Raw genomic sequence first — 9,708 nt, 5'->3', positions numbered from 1 at the left:
CATTGTATCAAATCCATGGACCTTCATTATAACCGAAAATAGGTAAAACAAAAGTCGTATACGTTCGTGTGAAATAATTGTATCGTAGAATTTTTTTTAAGTGCGTAGACAAGAATTGCATTCCCAAAGTTGAATCTAATCACTCTTCAACTTTTGCTTTCTCATTTTTTTAGAATGCTTTTCTTTTAGAAAAAGAATGTTGTTTATGGGACTTCAACTATCCAACTGATAGGATCGTCCGACCATTGAGCTCGACTTACCGGTTTGAATAATCTAGTGGCTTTCGACTGCTTCTCTTGCCTCATTAGATTCATCACATTATGACTGTCAAATGTAGAATCTCTTAAGTCATATTTGGTACATCGAAATGGAATATAATAGGATAAGTGCCATGATACGAAATATAATTATCGAGAGAAAAATGGTCTTTTTTTGGTTGAAATTAATAATATGAAGGAGTATAATTTAAGACATGTACTTGTGTACGAAAATATTCTCTCTTTACATATATAGGAACTCGAAAGAAAATATATGATATATATAAAAATTAGTTGAAATAATGAAATGAGCATTATTCATTCCTTTCTATCCATCCATCTATTTATCTATCTATCTATAATATATTAAAACGTAGTTACCTTAATTCCGAGTTAGGAAGTTGTATCGATGCATTCCATCCCTCTCTCTTGCAATTGTTTTTAAGTTGGATGTAACCTATTGTTACATTTTGGAGGAAGAGAGGAAAATTGGAAAAAAAAATGTGATGCAATATCAAACCTTCGTTTTCAAAGTATGTTTCACAATCAAGTGATGATGAAAGTATATATAGAATAACATATTTTTTCAGTGTACACTAGCTATCTGGTATTTAGAAGCTCAATATTTCGTTTTATCTAATCAAAGGAGAATTGATACTAGTTATAATGTACAGGTCAATGCAACATTTCTAAATGGTAAAATATAGAAAATTTCAATCAATTATATATGGTTTCAATTGCATCTTAGTCCGTCATGAAGACTATACACGCACAAACACATAGACTGTTATAGTATGTTTGATTTTAGAGCTGAGTTGAGTTGAGTTTTGATTTTAATTGGTTTGTAATGATTGTGATATTGAATTATGAGAAAAAGTGTGAAAAAGTAATGAATAGTTGAAAAAAAGTAATGATTGTATTGTTGAATTGTGAAAAAAATAATGAATAGTTAAGAGAATTTATTATTAAAAATTGAATTAAATTGTTAAAAAAATGGATAAATTACAAAAAAAAACTCAAGTTTTGTAAAATGTCTCAATTTTGTTCTAAATTTTGTTTTGTAACAGAAAAAACCATAAGTTTTCTAAAATGTCTCAAAAATGACCTCCGTTATAACTTCCGTCAATTTTTGCTGCTGATGGTGGGTCTCTTTAACAGTCCACGTAGGTCACACGTAGGCTAGTGGGTCCCTTTAACAGTCCACGTAGGTCACACATAGGCAAAAATTGACAGAAGTTATAACGGAGGTCATTTTTGAGACATTTTAGAAAACTTATGGTTTTTTTTATTACAAAACAAAATTTATGACAAAACTGAGACTTTTTACAAAATTTAGGTTTTTTTTTGTAATTTACCCTAAAAAAATTGAAGAAAAATAAAAAAAGTAATAATTGTATTGTGGACTTTTGTTGTGTAGTGAGTAAAGTTAAAGTTATAGTTAAAATCAGATTGCGAAATCAAACGGACCAAAGTTCCTATCAACAAATTAATTATCGGGATCTACCTCAAAATCGTCTTATTAATAGGCAATTAATGTACACATGCTCAAACTTACATCTAAATATAAAAGCCCAGTTTAATAACCCTACTTAGCTCTAATTTCTGAAAATATTTTTGTTTGACTATTTTTTGGTTACGAATATATATATATATATATATATATATATGGTAAAGGAAATTATAGATTTAATTAGCATTTCTGTACGTATAGAAGCAAATGCCCTTGCATTCTTCAAAAATGAGAATGTGCACCATTGTCGTTTTGATATTTTTGATAATTTGGATTATCCAATATCGGAGAACTCAATATTTTCTTCAATTGATTTTACCGTACAAAATTTTCAGTTTAGATAAGACAACTATATAAAACTCCATTTATCTAAGTGGGACTGAAACAATAATTATATAAAATGGATAATAGTGTCTTGTTCGCCATGGAGAAGATTCTATGCACAAAATAATAAGTTTCGGACGTTCTTCTATTTAATAAGTGGACTAAAAAGTAAAATCTCAAATATAATAAATTAACGCGAACGATTCAATTCAGCTGACTAACTAAAAAATTGTTAATAACTTTTTTCCTTAAATTTTTCCGCTCTTGGGCCGGCAGAAACAACAACGGAAGCTGCATGGAGGCGTGGCGCGATAGCTCTCGATCAGTCGATATTCAAAAAACGGTTCACATACAAGAATACGAGTTAGATGCAAGACGACGATAAATGGCGACATAGAAAAACTATTTTCGGCAAAAAAATCTGTTTCCATTCCGTTCGAAACATTCCGTCGGTGAAATTAATTATGCCGAACGAATTGGACATTTGGTCCAAATCCCAATTATTCACGCATTATGTAGGCCCGTGACGGCCGTCCTCATCGGCCCGGGACCAGTAATAATTAATTAAAAATTGAAATGAACTTAATTAATTAAAAATCATTTATTTATTATTTTAAAAAAAAAGATGGAAAAAGAAGGCCACCAACGTACTGCCATACTGAAAACGAAAGGCTACTGTTTCGCTGTCTGTCGTTTGTCTTTCACTTTAACGAATACAACGCTGCGTGACCACAGAAACGACGTGTCGTTTAAAGACTATAGAGAGAGAGGGGAGAGAGAAGGATTAGAATGTTCTACTGCCCGTCTCCGATCAGAGAGAAAGGATCTGAGAGAGTGAGGAGGAGGAGGAGGAAGGAGAAGAAGACCTTCTGCCCACGTGATGGAAGGTATGGGATATTCTTCACCCTCTCTGATCTCGTCCCTTCAAAACCCTAATCGTCGTTTCAGCTCGGGGCGTCTCCGTTTGACTTGATTCTTACTGGGTCGTGGAATTTGGCTGACTCTTGTCGGAGGGCGTCGATTCAGTCAAACCATGCTTTTCTTCTTTCGGAAGGATTGAGCTTGTGGGTCCTGAGCTTTGTCCCTCTAGTCGGGTCAGTGAGTTCTTGTAGTTCTGTTGAGCTGTGTCGAGGAAGATTGCTGCTGTCTTCGACTTGTCTGCTGATGAATTTACATTCTGGGCATCGTGTTCTTGAAGAATTAGGCTTTGAGTTGATGTCGATCGGGATTGATGGTGTCTTTCCTGGAGCTGGGACCTGTTGCGAAATACACGTGCTAGGGTTGATGACTGCGGGAAATGAGCTGTTTTTCATCTGATTTGGATCGAATTTGGCTCCTTATAGTGTACAAAACAGATGCCGCTGAACACCTTTTTTAGAAAATTTGAGGTCGGAATTGAAGAAATGTGGAGAGTGGTGTCAACAAATTATGCCACAGATCACGTTTTTTGGCTTTTTCCTGAATTTTATCCAAAAATCTAACCTTTTTTTCTTTTTTACGAAAGTCCGAACCTTTTTTTTTTTCCTTCACATTGAAATATAGGATTATGTCAACTCATGATTTTGTAAACAAAAGTTGAAAATTTAGGTCAATCTTGGAAAAGCCAAAAGAAGCGACTCTAGGCGTAATCTACCCCAGTTACTGATGCCCTTCACTGCTGAATACTCTCGCCTATTTCCAATATTGATTTGCCATTCCCGGAAGTTTATCTGTTTTCTCTGTGCGCTCATTGAGTTTTTCTGTTGCTGACTTGCCATTTTCTTCCCCTTTTCTTCGTATGAAGATGTTACATTTTAGCTGTAGCACGAGGCTCCAGTCATAACATTGGTATCTAGAATCATCGTGGCCTGAGAATATAAACTTACAGAGTTTTTATGGTATCCCGACTGGGGCTTTGTTGCCCGACATTTTTCTCAGGATGTCTAGAAGCATTATGATTTAAGCCATGTGTGGCTTCTTTTTGTGCCAGCTACTTGCAGATATTCCATCCTGTGTTGTACTAATTTTAAATTCCTGATTTCTCTGAGGTTCCCTGTTATGATTGATCTGGTGTTTACAAATCTTTATCTCTGACAGGTGGATCCCCTGATCAGGAATCAGTGGGATCTGGAACGAGAAGATCTAGCATATCATCAGGCAGTAGGTCAAGGAACTGCAAGGAATTCCTCAGTGGATTTGTTGAGTCTGATCACTTGACTGAGAGACTTAGAGATTGGTTGGAATCATTATTGGAGAAGTCAGCAGCAAAAGCTCCTGCTTTCGATGTACCATTTGAGTTGATCGATCTTCAGAAGTTTGACTATGCGCTTGAAGGGATCTCGTTTCAGCAGCTTATTCGAATGCCAAGTGCTGTTTATGGCTCGAACCCCGATGCTGTAGAAGCTAATGTTTATCTTGCCATTGAAGATTTTCTCCACACAAGTGTAAAGGGGCTCTGGGAGGCGTTTTGGGGCGACGATGAAGCAGTTCCTTTCTCTGTTGCCAGTCTATACAAGCCAAATTTGAAATTTTATAGAGCCGAGAAAGCGATCCCTGATGGAAAGCTTGCAGATCTTTGTGCCACAGCGGTAATGCTTAAGAACCCAAGACACCCACATGGGAAATGGGACCATATTCTCGAACTGGCTCTTCTAAAGCCGGTTATCATGGATTGTACCGCTGATGGTGAAATTCAGCCTGATTCCCCGGTTTTGGCCGAAGCCCTTTTCTATGCTCTTCGGATGCTGTTATCTCGGAGTTTGAGTAGATTGAGTTTTTCTCGAGGTTTCGATTCCATTTTTGTTATTCTTGTAGATTCTCAATATGGTGGAGTCGTAAAGGTTGAAGGCGATGTGAATAAACTGGATTTTGATGTGAATAATGTCTACGATTGTGCTGCTGAATGGATAAAGAGGCACTGTAAAATCTCGGTCTCTCCCATTGATCTGATCTGGAACAAGCTTGGAAATGCCAACTGGAGGGATATCGGTGCTTTACAGGTTCTCTTTGCAATTTTCCACTCGATTATACAGTTTGCTGGAATGCCAAGGCACTCCATTGAAGATTTAGCTGCCGATCATAGTTCTCGTCTGCAAACGAGAAGAATGGAAAGGCAGCTAGGAAGCACAAAAGCAAACGAAAATGGTCTGTTTAGGTTCCAGCAGCGGAGCGCTTCTCCAGAAATTGTCGAGGTTCAAGACGATTCAGTTAGAGTTGAATCTAGAGAGGCAATGAAGCTAGAAGTAGGATCTGTACTGTGGTTGGAGGACTCGAATTACCAAAAGGGATATCATATTAATGAAGTCTTGAGCAATGGAGAGCTCCCATACTACGTTGCTTCCCCTGTTGAAGAACATGGGAAGTCTCTGTTTCTGTACGTGGGCTCTCATCCTTCTCAGTTAGAACCTGCATGGGAACACATGAATATATGGTACCAAGTCCAGAGGCAGACTAAGATACTTACTGTGATGAAACAGAAGGGCTTATCAAGCAAGCATCTGCCTCAGTTGAGCGCTTCCGGTAGGATTATTCACCCAGGTCCATGTCGGAGGCCCAGCTCAAGCAGAAACTGCGATCACCCATGGTGCGGCACCCCGATTCTAGTGACAAGCCCTGTGGGAGAAACAGTTGCCGATATGGTCAATTCGGGTCACTTTGGGGCCGAAGAGGCTATAAGATGCTGCCATGACTGTTTATCTGCTCTCTCGACTGCATCTTCTGCCGGGATTCGCCATGGGGACATTCGACCCGAGAACGTGATCTGTGTGAGATCCGGCTCAAGACAACCTTATTTTGTGCTGATTGGCTGGGGACATGCAATCCTCGAAGATCGGGACCGCCCTGCAATGAACCTTCACTACTCGTCTACCTACGCCCTTCAGGAGGGAAAGCTGTGCTCAGCATCGGATGCTGAGAGCTTAGTTTACATGCTCTACTTCTCTTGTGGAGGAGATTTGCCCGATCTTGATTCTGTTGAGGGGGCTCTTCAGTGGAGAGAAACCTCATGGTCAAGGAGAATGATTCAGCAGAGGCTCGGGAACGTATCGACAGTTCTGAAAGCATTCGCTGACTATGTTGACAGTCTTTGTGGAACCCCCTATCCTATGGACTATGATATTTGGATCAGACGGTTGAGGAGAAACATGCGTGAGGAGGACCACGGGAAGGAAGTATACACATCGAGCTAAAGTTTCCCAGTATACAGTGATGGAAGGAACAATTGGACCATATGAATCATCATCTTGGTCATGAAATTTCGGGGTGGGAAAGGAGTCGGTGATTTAAGGGGCAAGAAGATACAGGGACTAGATGTTTCCCTGATGATTATGCGATGATTCTAGTGTATCATGCTCCTATTGGTTGAGAAAGTCATACAGCACTCCTCGGGGTCGTATGATGGAAAGTCTTCGGGATTCAACTTAATACTGCATGTTGATGCACTGAATCAGAAAAAGTCTGCAGCGCACGGGTGATCTCTCGGGCTAGAAATGGAGCTCTGTTGTATTCGATTGTTTGTCTTACTTCCTTTTTTGCATTTTGATTGTATAGATAGATATAGTTGTTGGGATGGCGAAGCAGTCCGGTGTAATCGTTAAACGAGAGTGTGCAAGGTGATGTTCTTCTGAGAGTTGTGCAGTGTACAGGGGATTATTCCTGAGTTTCCTACCTCTTGTTCCTCTCCCTCTTTTTCCTTGTGCATTGGTGTGTTCACAGAATTCTATTATTCGAGCCACTGAGCTTCATATGTATCGATCTCAAGGATCTCCCGTTTATATATCGATCAACCTTGGAGGTTTTGCATTATATGTAATAAAAATTATGATCGTCTTGCAGTTTCCTAATGTACGTCTTCTTTTATAACGTTTTCTGATAATGGAGGTCGACATGCACATGAGATTGACAGAGTTGTCTATTACCTATAGTTAGGACACGCCCGTGAGACTGCCAGAGTTGTCTATTAGCTATAAGTAAAGTTAGGACATGCCCGTGAGATTGACAGAGTTGTCTATTAGCTATAATTAAAGTTTGACGATTTAAACAGCTCGATGCTTGTTCTATTTAAGTAAAGTTTTGAATTTACGAAATGCTCGATCTATTTAAAGTAAAGTTTTGAATTCGAATTTCGTTAAAAAAGAAAAAAATTATGCTCGGAGACCGATCCAGTTTGAACTCAAAGGTCAACTCCCGACGGCCATTCAAACATGGAGGTCTCATGTGGGACCCACCCCACCCTCCGAAAGTACCCTGAACGTCAAATGAGGGAAAAAAGAAGGTAATAACGGCCGAAAAGGAACGGAACGAGACAGCCCATCATCCCGTCTTCTTCCTCCTCCGAGAATCTCCATTATTGCCTTCTGATAAGCAGAGGGAGGGAAGAAGGGCCGAAGAAGGGGGGGATAAAGGTCGTGTCTTTCTCTTGTCTGGTGGAGCGATAATCAAAATGGCGTGGAAGACCCGGCTGGTGTTCTTTGATTTCGTCGTGTCCTTCATGTGGGTATGGTCGGGCACGTTGATCAAGATGTTCGTCTCCAAGGTTCTAGGGTTGGGTCACCAGCCCGAGGCTGAGATTGCCAAGTACTGTCTCTCCATCGCCAACATGTTCTTCTTCGCCTTCCTGGGTAAGGTCACCGGAGGTGGGTCCTACAACCCTCTCACCGTGCTGTCCTCTGCCTTCTCCGGGGGCTTCAGCAGCTTCCTCTTCACTGTCGGGGCTCGTATCCCTGCTCAGGTTAGCTCATCATTTTCCCTCCTCTTGCCCTTTTAGACATATATGTTTTAAGTCGTTGTTTGTAAGATTATTCAGTTTTTCAAGACTTCAAACCGCAGCTCTTTTCTGGAGTTGAATTGGGATTGCTTCGAGCTTGGAATTTGAATTGTTTAGGAGTAGATTTGCAGCTGGAAGGTTCCTAGGATTAGTTATCATATGTTGGTTAGGAATATTTTATAGTTTGACGTGGTTTGGTATAGTTCGACGTGGTTTGGTCGTGGTTAAGTGATTTGTCATGGAATGGTTTAGGATAGTTCGGTGCTACTGTTTGTTGGAGAAGAGTTTTACTGCTGAAAATTCAATTGTGCAGAGGTAGAAACTGCACAGATCTCATGCTAGCACATAGACTTGAAGAAATCATATACTATTACGTTGTCAAAAGTCAAAACTGGAAGGTCAATTGGCTTAATGATTCGGGATCGCCCTCGTTGCGATTGGATCGGACTCTCGGCATGTTTTTTATGTGAACAGATTGCTGAGGTAGAATTTAATGCAGCTTCCATAGACTCCGGATTGAGAATGTCAGGCCTGTTATTTAACGCCATTAATGCCGTTAACATCTCAAGAGGAAGGAATAGAAAATTGGGCTTCCTACTACATGGGTTAGGCTGATATATACTCTTTGATATCAAATCTGTTTTTATGCACCCAAGAGAGTTTATCCTGTAATTGAGTTAGCGAAGACCATGAAAAGCAATTTAAGCAGCAAAGGCGGATATCATTGTTGGGGGATTGGTTGTCAAATAAAAACACATGCCCTTGATCTGACTGACTTTGAAAATCAAAAACATGTTCCATGATGTTTTTCCTTTTCTTCGAGAGAAATTTTCAGAATCTTTCCTCTGCTCTAGTCGAGGTATTTCTTTAAGAACTCTTGGATTCCTCCTTAAGATCACTTAACCTGTTGATAAATTCTGTAAGCATCAACTGTATGAGTAAACAAATCTTTCTTCATGTAGTTTCACTTTCTTCTTATGTAAGCTAAGTTCGCAATACATGGATTTTTATTTCCTTGTATGCGATTCACGTCAGTTACTAAATTTAGACAAGTGCTTCACGTGCACTAATGCTCTTCCTGTTTCTGTTCAGGTGTTCGGTTCGATCAGTGGAGTCAAGTTCATCATTGAGACCTTTCCTGAAATAGGGCTTGGGCCCCAGCTAAATGTGGACATTCATCGAGGTGCGCTAACAGAAGGATTCCTGACATTTGCAATCGTTACAATCTCGCTTGGGCTTGCAAGGAAAATTCCTGGGAGTTTCTTCATGAAGACTTGGATCTCGAGCGTCTCGAAGCTAACTCTTCACATACTCGGCTCGGACTTAACGGGTGGTTGTATGAACCCGGCTTCTGTAAGTGTCTGCTCTACTGCCATGTGGACGTTCCTGCAAATTTCTGACATGTTAAACTTTATTCGGTGACTTTTTGTTGCACTTGGTTCGTAAGCTTAGGGCTGTTATCAGTCGCGGGACATTCCTGAAAATTTTCCAGCTATCCAAGGAAAAAAGGGAAAAACATACTGGCTCAAATTTTGTCACTTGTCCTGGGAACTGAATTTAATTCTTGTTGCAGGTCATGGGATGGGCCTATGCGCGCGGAGATCATATAACGAAGGAGCATGTGATGGTTTACTGGCTCGCCCCGGTTGAGGCTACTCTGCTGGCACTATGGACATTCAGGCTTGTGGTTGGGCCACCAAAACAAGAGAAGGAAAAGACAACGAAATCGAAGTGAAGTACAATGATGTAAGCTTTTCGTGTAGGCCAAAACCAATCAGTCAGGTTTAGGAAATTTCAGTTTATCTTGTATGTAAATTGTTCAGAATACAAACTCTAATTGTTGTTGATTGGCTTCGTCCTCCAGTCTCTCGTAA

At 39.9% G+C, this 9,708-nt stretch overlaps 2 protein-coding genes across 3 annotated transcripts; both read left to right on the top strand.

The window, feature by feature from the left end:
- The first annotated feature begins 2,823 nt into the window (after nt 1-2,823).
- Nucleotides 2,824-6,907, top strand: LOC116204086. 2 transcript variants are annotated; one of them, XM_031536149.1, is made up of 2 exons: nt 2,824-2,978; nt 4,168-6,907. In XM_031536149.1, the coding sequence occupies exons 1-2, from the start codon at nt 2,972-2,974 to the stop codon at nt 6,255-6,257; spliced, it is 2,097 nt and encodes a 698-aa protein (XP_031392009.1). In that variant the 5' UTR covers nt 2,824-2,971; the 3' UTR covers nt 6,258-6,907. The 2 variants fall into 2 exon arrangements, with proteins under 2 accessions (XP_031392009.1, XP_031392010.1); XM_031536150.1 differs by lacking the exon at nt 2,824-2,978 and adding an exon at nt 2,989-3,185.
- Nucleotides 6,908-7,359: 452 nt separating this feature from the next.
- Nucleotides 7,360-9,699, top strand: LOC116202464 (probable aquaporin SIP2-1). The gene is made up of 3 exons (XM_031534034.1): nt 7,360-7,798; nt 8,927-9,187; nt 9,408-9,699. Exons 1-3 carry the CDS (start codon nt 7,511-7,513, stop codon nt 9,567-9,569), a joined length of 711 nt encoding a protein of 236 aa, XP_031389894.1. The 5' UTR covers nt 7,360-7,510; the 3' UTR covers nt 9,570-9,699.
- Nucleotides 9,700-9,708: the final 9 nt, after the last annotated feature.

This window comes from Punica granatum, chromosome 4, assembly GCF_007655135.1.
Source record: "Punica granatum isolate Tunisia-2019 chromosome 4, ASM765513v2, whole genome shotgun sequence".
NCBI lineage: Eukaryota > Viridiplantae > Streptophyta > Magnoliopsida > Myrtales > Lythraceae > Punica > Punica granatum.
Note: the sequence above shows the minus strand (reverse complement) of the source record. Positions and strands in the feature narration are given on the sequence as shown.

Bases quoted from the DNA above. Each gene is read 5' to 3' on its own strand.
- LOC116202464 (XM_031534034.1), top strand. From the start codon at position 7,511: ATGGCGTGGAAGACCCGGCTGGTGTTCTTTGATTTCGTCGTGTCCTTC. The intron at 7,799-8,926 runs GTTAGCTCATCA...GTTTCTGTTCAG, and splicing joins GGGCTCGTATCCCTGCTCAG to GTGTTCGGTTCGATCAGTGG. The intron at 9,188-9,407 runs GTAAGTGTCTGC...TTCTTGTTGCAG, and splicing joins GTTGTATGAACCCGGCTTCT to GTCATGGGATGGGCCTATGC.